Source organism: Dioscorea cayenensis, chromosome 8 (assembly GCF_009730915.1).
Source record: "Dioscorea cayenensis subsp. rotundata cultivar TDr96_F1 chromosome 8, TDr96_F1_v2_PseudoChromosome.rev07_lg8_w22 25.fasta, whole genome shotgun sequence".
NCBI classification, from domain to species: Eukaryota; Viridiplantae; Streptophyta; class Magnoliopsida; order Dioscoreales; family Dioscoreaceae; genus Dioscorea; species Dioscorea cayenensis.
In genome coordinates this window covers 5456977-5476617 of record NC_052478.1, presented here as the reverse complement: position 1 = coordinate 5476617, position 19641 = coordinate 5456977, and the positions used below count along the sequence as shown (strand labels likewise).

Sequence of the window (19641 nt, the reverse complement as noted above, 5' to 3'; positions counted from 1 at the left end):
TAACGAATGTTTTGCAAGAGATAGATCCCTAACTCCCAAACCCCCCTCAGATTTACCTGTCAACACAGATTTCCAGCATACGTTATGGATGCCCTTTCCATTGCCATTTCTACACCAGAAGAAATTTCTAACCACTTTAGAAATATCTGCGACAATAGAAGTAGGAATGGGATAGACAGACATTATGTAAACTGGAAAAGACAAGAGAGTGGAATTAATGAGAATTTGTTTGGCAGCAAAGGAGAGATGAAACCTAGACCATTTAGAGATGGTGCGTTTGATTTTATCGATCATAGGCTTAAAAACATTAACATTAAGACGTTTAGGGGAGATAAGGATGCCCAAGTATTTGAAGGGAAAAGACGCGTGGTTAAGCTTTAAAATGGAACAGATACTCTTAATAACGTGTTTGTTAAACCAAGAAGGGAAGAAAATTTGAGACTTAGAGTAGTTAGGACATTGACCAGAGACAGAGGAATAAAAAGACATGCAAGCCAGAATGTTTCTAGCAGCCTTACGAGAAGCATGAGACACAAGAATGAGATCATCGACAGTACATGAGGGTGATTGAAATTATGAATTAATTTAGGCTCAAAAACCGTGGGATAGCATTAATCAGTAAAACCAAAATTAAGAGGCGTAGTGAGAACCCCGAGAAACTAAAAATGAAGAGATAAGAAGAAATAGGATCACCTTGCTGGACACCACGGGAGGACTCGAACCAAGGGGTCGGAGAGCCATTAATCAAAAAGAGAAAGAATTGGCCCTGCAAGGGGCATTGATCCGAGGTGATCCAAGTGGAATGGAAATTCATTCTGGAAAGAATGGCAAGAATTGCACTCCAGTCTAAAGTATCGTAAGCTTTGGCGATATCATACTTGATTATCATCCTAGGGGGGTTTGCAGAATCATTTTCAATGGAGTGGGCTACCTCTTGCATGGTAATTATATTGTCAAAAAGAACACCCGACCATTCACAAAACCTACCTGTTCAGGCCCAATAAGATAAGGAATAACTTTCTTTAACCGATTAGCAAGAACTTTGGAGATAACCTTGAAACACACATTGCATAAAGAGATAGGCCTAAAAATCGTAAAACACGATTCGGTTTATCAACTTTAGGGATTAAAACAATGTAGGTTTGGCCCCAGGAGGCAGGCATGATAGGATTTTTAAAAAAGTGGGAAATAGCCATGAAAAGATGATCACCGATAAAGGGCCAGAAGAATTTGTAAAATTCAACATTAAAACCATCAGGCCCAGGAGACTTACCAAGAGGGAAGGTCGAAAGAGCACGAAGGACTTCGTCCCTTAGTGACCTCTCGAATGAGAAGGAACTTGTCCCGACTCAGAGAGTTTGGGCAAATTGGGGGGTAAAGCATCAGCGACATTGGTAGTAACAATAGAAGGAGCATTCCACAAGTTATAAAAGAAGTTAAAAAAGGCATGTTCAATACCTGCGTGGTCGCAACAAGTGTTACCGTTAATGTCTTGAACTTGGGGAATAAAATTATTGTGCGACCTCGCGCGGGACATAGCGTGGAAGAAGCGAGTATTTCTATCACCGTCTTTGATCCACAAAAAAATCTAGATCTCGAGCCCATTTAATGTTGCATCGACGCCGCAGCGTAAAAGCTTAGCGTAGTGGTCCATCAAGGCGTTTTTGAGAATTAGGATTGAGATCGAGACGCTTCTAGAAAAATTGACATAATTCTCAGTGAGTTTGAGGCAAGATTCGAGATTATTAATACCAGAAAGACGCCATGAATTAAGATTATGCCGGGTACGAGACAGGAGATGGGTAAAGGTGTGCATGGGATTTCCATGAGGGGAAAAAGTTCCAGCATCCCTCGAACCGCTACTGTGACAACCCAACAAATCAAAACCAAAAATTCTCAAATCTAAAAAAATACCTTTTTATGAGAATGATGATTATTAATAGTAAGAAAAAAAGAGGAGAATGATCGGAGAAAGATCGGGTTAAGATGTTTAAGAGTGTAGGACTCGAAAAATTGTCGCTCCACTTAAGATTCACCAAACAACGATCAAGTCTAGCCCAACGACGAGCTTGACCAGACTGATTGTTGCACCGGTGTAAGGGGAACCGTAAAAACTTTAAGTCCAATAAGTTATTTTGATCGACAAAAATCCAAGAAGAAACGAGATTTACGAGAATAATAAGTAAAGGCACCGCCTATGCTCGCTCCGGGAGAGGATAGAATTGAAATCTCCCACCACAAGCCAAGGCTGATCAAGAAAAGCAAGTTTTGAAAGTTCACGCCAGAGGAAACGTTGTCTATGACAAGAAACAGAGTTATAAACCACGGAAATGATAAAGTGAGTGGACGAAGTAGAAGAAACAACCAAGTGAAGAGCGTGACGGGAGAAAGCTAAAGGGGTAACCAGGCCGACGACGGGGTTCCAGAGGACAATAATACCTCCTGAGAACCCTTCAGACAAAATAGCTGCCCAATCCCAACGATTGCGGATATACTTACAAAAACGATCCACACGATCGGAGTTAGCTCTAGTTTCCACTAGACAGACGATGAGAGGCTTCAGAGAGCGAATGAGACGAAGGATCCTAGAAGTGGTGTCCCGCGACGAGAGACCCCTACAATTCCAACACAATATATTAGCCGTAATCATAAAAACAAATATTGAAAGGGGAGCAGGAACAAATACACCCTTAAAAGAAGAACATCGAAGAGCAATAGAAGTAAAGTTAGGCGCTTGAACACCCTGGATCAACCCTTCCTTTCTTCGGAGAAGTGCTAGCTTCAAGAGAACTTTTCCTAATGAGAGCTTCCCTTCTAACTTCATCTTGGTATTGGTTGAGAGTCATGTTGTCATCGGGGTAATCGTCGTTGGACATGTCATCGTCTTCGTCATCAGAGAACTCATCTTCGTCGGAACCATCCTCCTCCATATTCTCTTCAGCAAGAGCAGAGGAAACCTTTTCGACGAGGGTCTCATGAAAAGAAGCAACAATAGAGGAGGAGGAAGGAGTGCCTGAAAGAGAAGACCGAAGGGTTGGGGGAGGGGAGCTAGAATGATGAGATGGATTTGGTTGAGCAGGAGGTCTGTCAGGGCGAGAAGGGGAGAAGTTCAAGGGGGTGTCAGAGGGTAACGTAACTTGAGGGCGAAGAGAGGCATGGGGACCCATATCGTTCATTCCAACGTCTCGAGCCAAGAGAGGAGAGAAGTTTCGTGTTGGAGAGCCCGAGGAATTAATAAAGTTAGGGGCATGAGTGACGTCTACAGTGACATTGGGAGGGGGGATGGCGCCATCAGAGACAGGGCAAGGAATCTCTATGCGAGGATCGATGGTAGTGGGAGGGTTCGATGGGACAGGGAGAGAGGAAGTTAGAGGAGTAGGGTAAGGGTTGTCATGATGCACATGGGAACTAGAGAACCGCCCACTGCTATTGCCTCTGAAGCCGCCACGTAAGCTATGAGAAGCGGTGCCTCGGAACTCGGTGGCAACGGCACTCGGCTCGGCTGCAGCGTTCGAGGTCACGTGATCAGCACGAGTGCTACCTCCGCGACCCGAGCGCGCCACGCCCGGGCGAGTAACGAGCGACCAAGGACCGTGAATCGGTCTCCGTGAAGATCGATCGGTCACCGACGACGGGTCAAAAGAAGGAGGGCGGGTAAGGGGTCGGAGATGTCCATTTGCCGTGCCGTTGTCGGTGGATACCGGATGGATCCCTCTACCGGGCGATCGCACGCGGCGAGAGGGCAGCCGGGAACCACCCGGCACCACTAGACAACGACGAGGCACATGAACGACTTTCCATGACCCGATCGCATCGCAAAGAATAACAAAAACGCTCGGTAACCTCTCGTACATAACGACTACGAAAAACCCGATGAGTGTCATCCCCGATCCAAAAACCTCTCGCATAAAGGTTTAGAAAGATCGATCTCGATACAAACACGGGCATACTTGGATCTGGTCAAGGTTGAGGTAAATTCATCGATTTTGATGAGTTGGCCGAAATTACTTGCAATGGTATCAAGAGTGTCGCCATCCCAGCATTCGATAGGAAGGTTATGAAATTGGACCCAAATCACGGCAGTATTCAGTTGAGTAAAAGATGGCTCGAAGAAGGGCTTCCATGGCGACAGTTGCGAGGATAATACCGCTCACCCGACCATGGTCCGTCCCAAGAGGAGATGTCGTGATCGCCGCTCCGTAGAGCAACGAATCGAGAAGAACCCGCTTTGGAAGATCTCGAAATGAGAATTTCTCCGAACTCCCGACCACTTAGCCGGGAGCGTAGACTTGACCTGATCAAACGCAGGAGGCTTACCGAGCAGTTTACCATATAGAGCGTGCTGGAACAACGAGCGTCCACGATTAATGGCATCCGTGTTCAACCGGGATGAAACCGGTCGCTGACTCTCGAGCTTGTTTAATAGCTGAACATTGTGAAGTGGGGAATTATCAAGAGATTGAGTAAGCGAGGATGTGATTTGTTTCCAGGATTTGCTGGGGTTGCCAGGAGGCTGGGGCTGGCCCCCGCTTGCCATGGCAAGGGGGACGAGGGAGAGAGAACAGATGAGAGCGCTCAGAGAGAACAGATGAGAGCGCTCAGAGTGTCCTTTTGTTGTTGATGATGATGGTGTCTTGTTTTCTCATTCCTATAAGTGTTGGTGGAAATAAGATTGATCGGTTCAAATTGATTGAGTTAATGTGACGATCACAATCTAACAATTTAGATAAAAAATACTATACATCCACTTTTTTATTGTGCTATTGTTTACAAGTACAATAATATTGTTCATTGAACAATGGACAAATGTGAAAAGCATTTGTAAATTTTGAATGTATAAATGTTTGTAGATGCGCCCTCTATATATATATATATATATATATATATATATTATGACAAATGTGATAAGCACAGTACGTGCACAAGACCAGAAATTTATTTTCTAATTTGTGTGCTTTAAGCAGCGACACAAGGGTGTGTGATGCTATATATTAGTTCCGGTCTCTGCTCACACCTAAATAAAATTAATTTGTTATATATAAATTCACCAAACATACTAAAATCAATAATATCACCCAAGTAGAAGGTCAGACTTTCTCTATGGTTATAAAAAAAAAATTTAAAATGAACAATTTGTTTTGTGTGATTTACGCCCAACAAAATATGCATTTGTATCTTTTAATAAAAAATCACAAATCTAATTATTCCTCCAACACAACAAAACAACTACTTTGTTTTTCTCAATTTATCATATCAAATTGAGATGGAGTAAAAATAATTGAATTTTTTTTCACCTAGGAAAAAGAAGACTTAATTATGGATCTCTCTGAATGGACCTGCCCAAAACCAACAGACCAAACATCTAAATCACAGTAAAACTCAAAATAAAATGTAAGACAGCATCCACATATTGCATTACTGGTTATTTGAGCAACAAGCTCAGATAATATCAACAATTCTTATTTACACAGCAAACTACAAGGAATATAGTATTCAAGCTTATGGTAATAGACAGTAGAATCTTGTTGCATTGAGGGATCTTGGTTCCTGCAACAATCCTTGTTTTTATGCAGAGTCTTGTATGTACATGATGACAAAGTAGTGAGAACAATTTTATATCACACACAAGCTTTCATTCATGCCTGGGACATTAAGGAATCTTGATTCCTGCAACATATTAGAGGCTCATCAACTTCATTAAATACACTCAAAAGTTGAATAATCTTAATGAAATTCTTTATAAGACAACAAAGTCCAACTTCTTCTTGTTTTTGGTTGTCTTCCAGGCTTAAAAGTATTAAGTATTAAAATTTGGTGATTTCTATCTGCTTGATGATGGAAGCACAACAAATTTACACTCACATGCTATAGTCAAGGTACTGAGCTGGAGAGATATGCTTGGCACCACCAAACCAGTCAACCAGAAATATATTCTCTATGTCCAATTTGAATATTTGGAACTTGTGGTCTTCTGGCCAACCTGCAACCACAAATAGCAAAAGCGACACCATAAAAGTAGCTTAATCTGAGTTTTCCTTTGTTGTATAAAAGTCAGGATCTAGAATTGATAACTAGTAGAATAGAGACAATGTAAAACCTACTTTCCATCTCAGGATGCTTTGAGAAAAGTGCTAGTTTCGCAAACTCCCATTCAGCAGAATGGACATCAACCAATTTCAGCTGTGATATCGATGATTGTGTCAAAAACAGGCAACTTAAATCAGATATGGAGAACAAACATCAAAATATTCCATATTGCAGCATCTTCAGCTGATGGAACTTGAAACACAAACCACTACGCAATAGTAGCCAACCATGGCTCATAGGAAAACAAATAAGAACTGTCAGACTGAGCCAATACTTAAGATAAACTTCAAAATTTCTTCATTAACAATAATCAAATGATTAATCGCAGCTAGTTTTACTCACACAACCACCTGACAATCTCCAGGTACTAATTGACACAAAAGTAATTTCAACTACTTTTCTTGCAAAGGAAATTAAACTTGGAAAGAACTGAATGCATTTCTAGAATGGTTAAGAAAGGCCTGTTTGCCCACCACTCAAGGTAGCAATATTATGGTTTAGTGTAGGCATTGGCAAGGAAGAGAATGTCTTGTATTGAATTGACAGTTTTAACGCAAAGAAAGTTAATTACTATTCATTATTATTGGATGAGAAAGACTTCTCCAACAGCAAAGAAAACGACAACTATGGCAAAGACTTGGGCAAAGTGACATGGGAAAATTAATTATTGAGCAGTAGATGTGGTGAACACTATATTCTACCTAAGCTTTTCCATAGAAAGACATTTGCCTCATAGAAGCAAAATAATATTTGAGAAATGAAGTTTGTGGCAAGGTATATCAAAGGTGCATGAAACTGACTGAGGGATGTGACAAGACGAACAATAGGAAGGTGGCCAAAAGCTAAGTACTATATTTACCAAAGCTATATAGAAACCATCGAACCTTAGATTATGATGCCACTTGCCCAATCCACACACAAAAGATGTGAAAAGGTTATTTGCCAAATCAGTGACATATACAATGTCAACTAATTAAGCTTCTTTAATTATTATGCTAAAATTACTGACCTCTTAGGATGATTGGAAGCAACCCGACCTTGAACACGCACATTATTTTGAGGAGTTCCATTTTCTCATTACTATGCAATTGACCAAATGATCGCATACAAGATAGGTCAATTTACACCTCAACACAAAAGAAAACCTGAAGGGTGTTTATGCAAATGTGAGATAATTTAACCTAAAAGAAATCCTGTCCGCCAAAACTCATTCAATGTCCATTTCAAGGATTATTGGCAGGAGATGTTCAAAAACATACCAGCAACAAAGCATTCACTGCGAATACAACCTTAGGATGATGCAGACCTTCATGTATAAATCTGTCTATGAAAGGATTGGAATGTTCAAAAGTTGATTACCCAATAAAACACACACATTAGTCATATTACCAAATGAACTTCACACCTAAAATCAGATTTATTTTTTTTTTTAACTATTCCCATCATGAAATGCGTACCTTTCCAGTAAGAGTGAGTTTTGCACAAGCAGGGTTCTCAGGATCTCTCATGCCGCAAGATCCAATTGGAAACTCGCTAATAGTAAACGATGATCTCTCATCTTTCTGCGCATCTCTTGCAGTTGGATCCAATGTTGTCAAATAAAAATAGGGGATGCCAAGGCCTTCCCCTGGTAATCCATCACTAAATGAAGCCACATTTCTGCATACAAGTAACAATACCCAACGTAGTCAGAACAACTCATTCATGACAAACCAGTTAAATTCTATATTGACAACAATCTAGATACATCACTAATGAGAATGGCAAATTACCCAAATGGAGCTCCTTCCAAATCAATTGAAATGGTGCTGCAGAAACAAAAAAGGGCAAATAGAATCAGGAAAGCACAGTGAGAATTAATGAACTATTCCAACTTACAATCTCAAAGATGTATTTTGATTTTATTTTATTAATTTACAAACCACAAGAAATCTGAGAGCATGTGAAAACAACCATCCTAATTTTTTAAAAAAAAAAAATTGAATTTTCTAGAAATACAAAGAGACTCTTTCTTTTCCACTTCTGAACGATGATTTACATAATAGCGCATGATTATACTTATCAATAAAAATAAATTACACAAATGCAACCCACAAAAGAGACAACGAGCATCAGAAAACTGTTAAAGCTTGCCAGTAAGCAGCCACTCAATTCTAACAACAGACATAAACACAAGATGAAACGATGATCAAAAGCAATGCAAAAACCAGAATATTAAGTGTACATGATGGATTAATAGCAAAAGGAACCATGAAACAGTAAGCAGAGAGAAAACTATTATTTGGATGGATCTCAATCGAACCTGAGAACGCCCCAGGAGTTCTGGGACGCCAGCCAGCGAGCTGTGGCAGCTGCGTCAGATGGCGCAGGCTTACCAGGGTAGGATCCGATGACGGAAGGTGGGAATTGGAGGATGAATAGCAAGAAGAAGGCCAAGAGGAAGAAGAAGAATGAACGAATGAAAGATTCCATCCCAATCTCTTCGTCCTTTCTGAAAATTTTTCCAAACTTGAAGTAGATATAAAGCAATAGGGTGGGCCCCGGTGCAAATTTATCCAAGATTTTTTTTTTTTTAATTTTGAATTCATGAGTAAAATTACTGGATCACCCTCTTACTTCTCTGCTAATTAAGTTAATATTTATATTAAAAAATTAAGCGGTGTTCAGAGTCTTGACATAGGAAACCACTTAACCCTGCTTATAATGATAAAGTAATAAATATATATATATATATATATATAAGTGCATAAAAAGAAAAACTCAGAATACACACTAAATGGGAAATTCTCAGAGAGAAAATGACAGTGATTTAGAAATTTTTTGGTAACTCACTTGAAAATTTCCAACCAACGTAAATTGATAAATAGGTTAGTAAGCACAAGCTACTTTAACAGTGCCAAAATGATTCAGTGGTTTTTACCAGATTAGTCACAACCCCAATCATCAGTACAAGTTCTTAAAAAAACAGTGTAACAAAAATTCAGAGCCAACACTACTGACAGGTTCGCTCACAGTGTCAAACCAACCGCTCCAATCTAACACTCAAAAAACTCTTATGAACTCAAGAAACGATGCCATCATTCAAGCTAAGTGCAGCCAGGTGATCGGAAGGAGCATTAGGCTGTTGCTGTTGTGTGACGCTCCTCAGAACTTCCAAGGCCTCAGCGACCTTAGCTTTTAAAGCATCTGGGGATTCCAGCAAATGTAGGACCTCTGTCTGATCCATTTCCAAGAGCATTCCTGTCACTTTGGCCGCATGTTCAGGTTCTAGCTGCTCCACAAGCGGATATAGATTTTCTCCGAGCATCTAAAGCAGAAAAGCAGAAACCGAGTGTAGTGTCAGCAAAAGTGTGTAGTCTGAACTTGCTCTGTGCATTGCCGATAATGTTTGACCAGTACATGATGTTGGTTCAAGGCATTAAGAAGAAAAAAGTTTAAATTCAATATAGTGAAAAAGCATATACCGTCCTCTGCTGCTCAGGAGAAGAATTTGCAAGAGCAGAAGCTAATGCTCCGATAGGAATAGGCTGCGACATGCCAGTATCTCTCATTGGCAGGCCTCCCATTTCATAAGGAACGGATAACATTCCCCCAGCTACACCTGGCATCGGAACATCAGACATGCCTCGACCAGGGTAACGGTAAACACGTCCCCCCCTGGGAAACATCTGCAATATACAAGTGCACAGATCAAGTATGCAACAAAAGTTTTATTTTCTTAAGTGAATTGGGCCACTACAAAATAAAATCTTGCCAAAGCTTGGAATTTATTTCATATATAATATATTTCATTATATAAAAGAGTTAACTTGAACACACATGCAACATTTGCTACATTTGATGCATATACTGTTTCAACATTCTCCAAAGCACTCACAAATGAAGAACAAATAAGCAACCAAAATGAAGTCATATGGTCTTTATAATTTGCAAATTATAGTTGTACATTGTATATCAACAAACTACACTTGCTAGAAATAAAAAACTGAAAAACCCTGTTAGTCAATGAAATCAGCTGAAAATCTACTGTCCATATGATATTGTAATAAATGATAAGTTCCACATGAAAGCAAGTTGACCTACCTACCTGGCTACCTTAATGATATTTCAGTGAGACTTTGCAGCCTCTAAGGTTCAAAATTAAGTTCAATGGGGTGAGAGTTTTAATGTGCTCCTATTTTACTTTTGAAACTGTTACACTAAGTCATTTCACCCATCACACAAGTGAATCAAACCTTGTAATATACAGCAAAAACTTACTGAAGTTTTAAAAGTAAATATATTTAAAATTTACATTTTGTAAAATAGTCAAAATCGAAACATAAGTTCAAATATTTGCAAGATTTGACGCATTAATTTTTTGATTAAGTGAATACAAAAGCACTAAAACAACAAAGAAATTTCAATAGAATCCAAAATAAGATCGCACATAGAACAAATAAGTAAATAATGATCATTCACATGAACATTATTTATAATTTGAAAGTTCTAAATTGTCCTGTATATAATTGCACCACAAATGGTAAAAGTAGAAAACTGAAATGTCAGCTGAAGCAATGAAATCAACTCTAAAAATCTAACATCTATAAGATAAGGTAAATGATTAGTTCCAAGTGAATGCAAGTTTCCAACCTTCTATTGATGATTTCCACTGAGATGGAAAAGTCCAGCACCTATAGTCCAAACATAAGTTTTATGAAAGATAAGCTTAAGTGGTAAGTTAATCCACTTTTTTCTTGTAACTAGACCTCCAATTTAATTCATAGCTATCAAAAGTGAATTGGACCGTTATAATGTAATAACTTCTTTAAATTTGAGAAATGTTCCACACAATATTACCATTTTATAAAATAGTTAAACTCAACACTAACTATTGTACCAAAGTGAATATAACACACCAAAATAGCAATCAAATTCAGCATGAACCAACAGGTTGATAACCCTCATTAAGATTATGCCGGGACTTGAAATCATTGCCAAATTTCACATTTTGAAATATTTATAATAAATAAGCTTGGTAAATATCTATAACCCTAATTGCTAATTTTAGATTCACAATAGAAGATCAAAACAGGTTCCTTATTCAGATAACCATCTTCACACCTTTTATCAACTCAATCCAATCTCTATCCTCGAGGTTCAGACTTTTCAGGTTACAACACAGCTCTGCATTAAATGTCTCCTTTAAATGAGCAGAGGCCTAAAGCTCAGATTTATTCTCATGCCCCATGGAGGATGACCTTTCACACATCTTAATGCAGCCCTTTAAAATTATATATCTCAGAAGAACATAAACTTCACCCTTATGCAGGCCATTCATTGTACAAATTTTAAATGAAGTTACAAACACATCCGCCTCAAACTTTTATGACAACGACAGCGGGTACTTAAGTTCATGAAGAAACCAATCTTGACATAGTTATCATGGAATCCCATGAGAAAAAACACAATTTTTTTTTTGTGTGATATTAGAGTCTGCACCATCCAATCCCATCGTTGAACAACATTCCCAAACATTGAATTCTTCATGCACATCAGGTAAACTATATAACTAGTGACTACTAAAGTCAACAATTACCACATCTTTTCAAGGTTTCAGATGCAAGTCCCCATTTATGCCAACTTCATTTATAGATGAAGGATGGTAACTCAAAGGGACAAAACAGGAAAGATTATTCACCTGTTGCTGAAGTAGTGGTACAGTCTGCTGTGTCTGTTGCACAGGACCGGCTCCAGCACGTCTACCACCTGGACGTGGGTTCTGTTGGCCTTGTTGGACTAATGGCATAAAGAAGTTTGGCATAGGACCCCCTGGTCGCATCCCAGGAACAAGTGGCTGCTGGTATCCAAATCCAGGCTGTAAACATGAACAAGTGGTATGAGATCCACAATTTAACTTCAAAACAGCTCAGTGTTTCCAAACAACAAAATAGTATTAGCACAATGTTAACAGAAGAAAGGTCTTCTCCTCATGGCACAGTGTTAATGCCCACGTAGAGATGTAAACTATATCTGATAATCATCAAGACCTTCCAAGACAATTGGAGATCTTCCTGATGCCAAATACATGAAAGAATAGCCAATTATCAACACACAAAATGGCAATTCACAGTTTTCTTACAGGTACTTCATCACCTTTACAAAGATTGACTTCAAGAAACATTAATAACAAAAACATGAAAGAATAGCAATCATTAATACACAATGCCGGTACAAACACCAGTGATAAAAAGATTGCAGCAGACAAGTAGAAGATTTCAAAAATCCTTGTTCAGAATTAAATGGCCACATTGATCAGTCCAAGTTAATCATGGCATTACCTATTTTTCCCCCTTGAACTCATCCCCCACACCAATTATGCATAACACCAACCCCAATACTCAAAACCAACCAGAACCAAAGCTTGAAAATTATAACTTATTTCATCCTATTCCTAACCCTCACAGAGCACTTATTTGCTTGAAATGTAATCAACATTCTGTGATTCAGTCATTCTGACAAATACCAAAAAGCTGGGCCAGAATCAGTAAATCCCTGCCTGGGACAGTTTAATTCCTGCCAATTTTAAAAACCATTGTTCAACCTTCTGTGCATAACACCTTTTACAACATATACACCATCAAAATTGGGTTTAACCTCCTTATAAACCACATCATCATAAGAAGGTTTTTAAAAATAAAAAAATAAAATAAAATAAAATAAACAAGCCAGCATATTGCACCCAACACTCATCAAACTGTTGACCTCACTCAAAGAGCAAGTTTTTATAAGTTAATTGACCATACTAAAAGAAGCAATTCAGTCATGAGCCACTCTCTCTTTGTCAATAACTGACTCATTTTTAACACCTCGACATCAGCATCCATCAAGATGTCCAAGTTCTATGAGTTACTTGCCTTTAAATCACACAAATAGGATGATTCACCACTTTCTAACCAAATTTCTACTTTCAACATCTAAGGTAAAACATACCATTAGACATGAAATTGGCCACCAAAATTCTTGTTTATTACACTGGACTAATCTTTAATTAATACAAAGATACAAACCCAACCACAGTGGCAAAGTTCCCTTCATTCGCATCTCTCACCTTAAGAAAAGAACATTAAACTTGAAAAACTCACAGCATCCAAAACTAGATATAACAGCACACTTAAAGTTAAAAAATTAATTGTCAGCCCTAAAAACCAATATCCACTTTCCAAGAGCAGTCCTGCAACCCACTCAAAATATAGGAGACCAAAGCCTATAAGTATGTGCTGTATAGGAAGATAAGACAAAAAACAATGACCCCAAGATGATAACAATGTTGGTCAATTTAAAGTCTCAAACAAACTACAGAAAATACCTGTGGAGGGATAAGAGCAGGTGGGCCTTGACCATAAAATACTTGTTGTCCCATACCAGGCGTACCTGGCGCATACATCGGAATGCGAGGTGCAGGTGCCATAGCTAATGGCCGCATTTGTGAAAATTGAGCCTGGTCAATAAAACAGCAGTCAAATTTATCCGATGAGCAATAATCATGGAGTTTTATGCAACATAAGTCTTAGTGCGCATTTTTAATGGCATTCTTATTCTCTAGAGGAAAAATCCTAAACTGCATTATTTTAATTAAGCTGAGATAGAATAACAATGAAGAGAACAGAATAGCAGTGGAGAAGAGATGATGACAATGAAAGAAAGCTTACATAACAGTACCAGTAACATATAATGATTGAATCTTCAATTAAAAAGTAGACGATATATTAAAGATCCAAACTATATGGAATTCAATTATTCTATACATTAAATATCAGCCAACAAAAGAAAATGCACACCATACGATAGGCTAACGAAAACGTGTGAGATTGTCAAATCAATCTTAAAAATTCTGAATTACAATCTAACAAATTGATCCACCCTAGCAAGTAAACATCAGGTAAACAAGGCAGTCCTATCACTGGAAAAACAGAATGAGGCTAGCACCATCAAGCTTTCTTCTGTACCCCAGAACACTTATAGCTCGCCAAGTCCAAGGCAACTTAAGGACAGAGACTACTTTATCTAGTGACTAGTGATCTGTATAATCAATGATCCTTGCACAACAGGCGATGTGAATTAGCTAATTCATCAGTGAACAGATGAAGCCAAGACTGTCAGGCCCAATATGATTATAAAATATTACTGTGGCCCGAGGACATCCTTTGTATTCATCAAGTGATAATGAAAGCAACCTATCACTAGGTTAGATTTTTAAACTTAAGAGAGAGAAAATCAAAAAGTGCTGACTAGATCCTGAAATGTGTCAAACTTGATCATGAACGACTTCAGTCTGATGTTGCCACTCAGTGGCATTACTACTAATCTTGAACATAGGAAAAATGGATTTAAGAAAAGGGAGAAGACAAATAGTACCATATTTGTAGTTTATACAATTCGATAGTGCACCAAGTACCAACAACTCAAAACAAGTACCAGATCATAATAACAAAATTCTGAGAGGAACAGCTCCAAATAATGACACTTACAACCTATCTGGTCACAACACTTGGGCTATAAATCTTTCAGAATACTCGCCAACAATTTCATTTCCAAGAAGTGAAAGAACATGGACATTGGTACAGTGTAACTTATTGCAGTAAAAGCTCCAATCAAAGATCCAATGGATCGAAACCAGCTTTTTGTTGTTAAATCATGAACCACAAGCTTCAAATGGCACAGCCACAATGACAATGAGAATTAAAGGTATAATGTATTTACCAAAGAAAATTATTACAAGGAGGACACTTCATGCCACCAAGGGATAAGAGCAATCCAAACAGCGTAGTGTTTTAGTTGAAAGAAAGCCAACAAAATACAGTTAAAAAAGATAACGAAAAACTCAAGAAAACCAGATGAGACAAACCTGCATATTGACTCAAAGATAAACATAAAAAATAAAGGATCGGAAGACAAGAAAACCATGCAGACAATTAACACTGGATATATTATATGGCACAGCCGCAAAGATACAGAGTCCAATTATGGGGCGAGTTGAGTTGTTAAAATAGGGCAATAGATTAGGGAACTAAAAGTTGTTCTCACCTGGAGTCTGGCTCTACGTTCTTCCTTACGCTGTGCGAGTGCAACATACAAAGGTTTTCCACCAATCATTTTGCCATTCATTTCAGCAAGCTACAGATAGGGGAATACAAAAACGTGTCATTTGATGAGATACACTGAAATGAACAAGGGAACAACTTACAGCTCGAGATGCTTCTTCAGGCGTTGAGAAAGCAACAAACCCAGATCCTCTGCTTACACCACTTGGATCCCGCATAACCTACATTTTTTTTTTTTTTTGAAATTAATACCAACCTATACAGATTTAGCTTTTGCATGTCAGTAACACAATTACACTCTTAGCAACAGTACCTTGCATGAAGTGATTGTACCAAACTCAGAGAACAAGTCTTTAAGTTTGTCATCACTGATGCTATCATCCAAGTTTTTCAAATATAAATTCACACCTTGATATTTATCCACGGCCTCTTTAATACTTTGCTCAAACCTGCCTTTCAACTCAGTCTCTCTTTCCGATTTCTTTTGTGCTCTTCCAACATACCAGTCCTTATCATCAACTTTCTTCCCATTTAGCTCCTGGACTGCTCTAGCAGCATCTTCAGGAAGCTCAAAATTGACAAATCCAAAGCATTTTGATTTGCCTTCAGAGTCTCTCATTACTACTGCACTGGTAATATTGCCAAACTTACCAAAAGCCTCTTTAATATCATCATCTGTTGTAGACTCTGAGAGATTTTTAACAAAAACATTCGTAAATTTTGCCTTGTCTGCAGCATTCTCTCTTTCCTGCTTACGTAGGAAAGGCCCGACAAAGACTTGTTTATCATTTAGAAGCATGCCATTGAGTTTTTCAATTGCATTTAGTGCAGCCTCCTCTTGATCAAATTGAACAAAGCCATACCCTTTAGATTGGCCACTTGGATCAATAGCAACCTTGCAGGAGAGTATATTGCCAAACACAGAAAATGTATCATAAAGAGCTTTGTTGTCTATTGTCTTGTCCAAATTCTACAAGATAATCCCAAACAAGGTATTAGAATTATAGACTTGATAAAAACCAAAGAAATGAATAACTAACCTTAGTCAGGAGTTAGAAAGGGAAAAAATTGTTGTTCGAAAGCAATAGATAAATACCTTAATAAATATATTAGCTGCCCCACTTTTGCGACTGCTAGGGTCACGGTTTGAGTACATTATTCGAATAGGTTTATTGTTAACTGGAGTGAAGTTCAAAACTTCCATAGCCCTCAATGCTGTTCACAACAAAACAAAACAAAACCAAAATGAGAAATGATAGGTGAAAACCACATTCTACATTGCATTATGCATCTTATTACCAACTGCTCAATATTATGAAATATGTATTCCATTGTCCAATCATGAGAGCTTTCATTCTTTACATGAAAAATACTTACAAAGATATGCTCACATGGCATAGGGTGGTCTCGGCTTACTTACACCTTTCAGATCTATGCCTCACTAAAAGAAGCAGAAAAAATAACTCAAGACCCAACAAAATCAAGCCGCCGATTCAATATAATACTATGAGACTATGAGACTATGATAGTAGTTTGCATTTCTCTCTTGCTGAGAATCTTTGAAATTTCAGATGAACCTATAAATAAATATGACCAATAAATTCTCAGTAGAGAGAAAAAAAAACAAACAAATATATCTCTATATGCAACTTCATAACATAAATCTCTAAATAGAAGTGCCAAGATCAAATTCACCGAACCAAATAAAACATTGAGTTACACAAATTTCAGACTGAACCAAGAGAATATTAGATCTTTAAGTGTCGCTCACACATCTTGAACAAAGCCTAAACAAGACCAAAGAGGTAAGTTTCCAAATTTATCTTAAATATGACTACTGGCCCAAAAGATGAGTTAAAAACAAAATTAACATAGTATTGACGCATGATGAGATATGCAACCATAAACAAGCATCAACATTGAGCACCGGCGGAAAAAAAAAAAAGAACAGAAATCAAACAACAAAGTATACAACCAAAATCCACCATTACTCTGTCTCTCTTCAATTTTACTAAAAGCTATTATCACGTCATACAGGAAAGCATTTGTTAGACCTACCATTTTCACCTCATTTGCATTGTCAAGAGTAATGATGACCATCCATAAAAAGCACCATGTCCAAGTATTCTCTCCAACCTAATCATCCTGTTAGATGATCTATGGAAACTAATTTCTAAACTAAACTTTCATCCAAGAAAAGAACAGACATTTAGTTGCACAAACAAAAGAAGAACGCATTAACAAACAAGTAAAACACAACGAATCAATAAAATTCCACCTTCTGTTCACCTTCAATCCAACCAGACACAACAACTCACCATCCATGGCGTTGCTATAGTTCACATACGCATAACCAAGCGAGCGTCGGGAGTTAGCATCCCTACAAACACGAACAGACACCACGGGGCCGACCTGGCTGAACAGATCGAACAATTGCGAATCCGTCACATTCAACTCAAGGTCTCCAACATACAGCGACGTCGTCGGAAACTGGCTGCCAACGACGCCATTGCCCGCCGGGCCAGTACCAGAATGCGGTGCCTGCGGCTGAACCTGCAACTGCGCCATCTCTACTCCTTGTTTTTCCGCCTTCTTTCACAACAAAAACGATCAAGAACTAGTCTTTGAAGCAAAATCAGAAAAATGAGATTGAAAATGAGGAAATGAGAGGCTTTTTCTAGGTCATTTTTTCGAAATTTTTTGGAATAACAAGAATGAGATCGGAGAGAGTTGGAGAGAAGGGCGGCGATAGAAGAGAAGAGGAGGGAGATACCGCAGTGGCACAGCGGTGTAGAGTCGGCGACCGCGTCACAGTGATATACGTCTCGAAACTCGAGTGGGAAACCCTAAACTGACCACGAAGAGAATGACAGCCGTTGGATGGGGAAGGTGGGGCTGAGATTGTCTGGTAACGGTAAAAGGACTGCCGTTACGGATAAGGGACGTGGCAACTGCTTCTTTGCCGCGGGTGATTGCCAGGGAGTAGTGTTGTCCGTTATCTTTTTTCTTTTTTAATAATGTGGGATTTATTTATTTTTTTTTTTCATGGATGGTAATGTGAAATATCTGAATTTTTGTTTTTTTTTTATGATAGTACATGTCTATTATGGGAAATTTTTTTAAAAATTATATATGTAATGGAATTTCTTTAATTATTTAGAGGTATGTGTAAATATATATTTTTCAACGGGGATATACACTCCTCGTTTATGAAAATATTTATGTAAATGTGAACTTTTAAAATATATACATATAAATAAGTTTGCAATTTTATATAATTTATTTTCTATACTTCAGATTGAGAAGTTTCGAGTTCGAATCTCTATTACAATGCACTTTTTTGGATCCCATGTATAAATTATATGTGAAGATTACTTCTCATTCTACTTTCCAAAGTTATATAATAGGGGGTTATTCTTAAAAGATCAATTAAACTATTATAATTAGTATAATTCTTTATTTATATATTCTTTGTTTTATCATTTATTGATTTTATTAAAAAAAAAAAATCAAACCTAATAACGTCTTTTTGTCTATGTATTTGAATCCAACAACTAAATTTTTTTTCTCTAATTTTTAGGCCAATTCCGCATTCGTACTACTAAAAAAATAAGATTCTTGCCGAAACAGTATATATAATCAGTATTGTTCTATTGTGGTCAATGTTTTCAGACCCAGACTGGATCGGGCGGTCAGATAAGATTGACTTTGACCCAGCCTTAAAACCAATCCGGTTCAATATATAAAACCGGATTTTAATAAAACCGGGGTTGAACCGGCAACCCGGGTGATTGGACCTGTGACCTGGCCGGGTCATCAACCCGGGTTTGTACCAATTTTTTTTAATTCTTATTTTATTTTATAATATATTAATGTTTGGGTTATAATGTAAAATTATAAAACTAAGGAAGGGAGAGACCAAGGGAATATTTTAATTTTAATTTTTTTATGAATTTCTTAATTGTGTATTTTCTTGTGAATATTTTTATGCTTCTCAATTAATTTTATATTAGTTTATTCTTATATTATTTGGTGTATTTCACATTTTTAATGTGTACTTCAATATTTATTTATATAAAATATTGGCTTAAATTTTTAAAAATCATATTTTTATTTTTTTTTATTTTTTATTTTTCAATATTAAATTTTTTTAATTATATATAATTAAAAATTATATTATTTTTAATAAAAATTATTGATCCAGTTTTAACCTGATTAAACTCCTTGACCCTATTCTTTTCCGATGTCTGGTTCAGGATTGAAAACCTTGATTGTGATAAAACAGTAACAATTTAGTGCCGCTAATTTGTTATTGTCGATATACCGATTTGAGTCTGTCTCACTCTATCACAACCTTTTCACCAACCTCTGACGAATTCTTTATAAATAATATGTAATTTTTATGAAAGTACACTAAACAGCTTTTTAAACAAATTGTGAGAAAACAAAACAGAATAAAGTTTACAGCGCC

The 19641-nt window shown here is 37.5% G+C and overlaps 2 protein-coding genes across 2 annotated transcripts; both read right to left on the bottom strand.

Annotated features, from left to right (window-relative positions):
- Positions 1-5361: 5361 nt before the first annotated feature.
- On the bottom strand, positions 5362-8574 carry LOC120267871 (protein CREG1). Its single transcript, XM_039275544.1, has 6 exons — positions 8390-8574; positions 7860-7895; positions 7545-7746; positions 6102-6180; positions 5863-5980; positions 5362-5667 (listed from the first exon to the last, which is right to left on the bottom strand). Exons 1-6 carry the CDS (start codon positions 8557-8559, stop codon positions 5637-5639), a joined length of 636 nt encoding a protein of 211 aa, XP_039131478.1. The 5' UTR covers positions 8560-8574; the 3' UTR covers positions 5362-5636.
- A 345-nt stretch (positions 8575-8919) lies between these two features.
- LOC120266883 (polyadenylate-binding protein 2-like) lies at positions 8920-17738 on the bottom strand. The gene is made up of 9 exons (XM_039274532.1): positions 17489-17738; positions 16267-16385; positions 15484-16140; positions 15314-15391; positions 15154-15243; positions 13436-13567; positions 11768-11944; positions 9552-9755; positions 8920-9394 (listed from the first exon to the last, which is right to left on the bottom strand). The coding sequence occupies exons 1-9, from the start codon at positions 17736-17738 to the stop codon at positions 9149-9151; spliced, it is 1953 nt and encodes a 650-aa protein (XP_039130466.1). The 3' UTR covers positions 8920-9148.
- Between the last annotated feature and the right edge of the window lie 1903 nt (positions 17739-19641).

Bases quoted from the DNA above. Each gene is read 5' to 3' on its own strand.
- LOC120266883 (XM_039274532.1), bottom strand. From the start codon at position 17,738: ATGGCGCAGTTGCAGGTTCAGCCGCAGGCACCGCATTCTGGTACTGGC. The intron at 15,392-15,483 runs GTACTGTTGCTA...AAAAAAATGTAG, and splicing joins GTACAATCACTTCATGCAAG to GTTATGCGGGATCCAAGTGG. The intron at 15,244-15,313 runs GTAAGTTGTTCC...CCCTATCTGTAG, and splicing joins CTGAAGAAGCATCTCGAGCT to CTTGCTGAAATGAATGGCAA.
- LOC120267871 (XM_039275544.1), bottom strand. From the start codon at position 8,559: ATGGAATCTTTCATTCGTTCATTCTTCTTCTTCCTCTTGGCCTTCTTC. The intron at 7,896-8,389 runs GTTCGATTGAGA...TTGTTTCTGCAG, and splicing joins AACTCCTGGGGCGTTCTCAG to CACCATTTCAATTGATTTGG. The intron at 7,747-7,859 runs GTAATTTGCCAT...ACTTGTATGCAG, and splicing joins TTGGAAGGAGCTCCATTTGG to AAATGTGGCTTCATTTAGTG.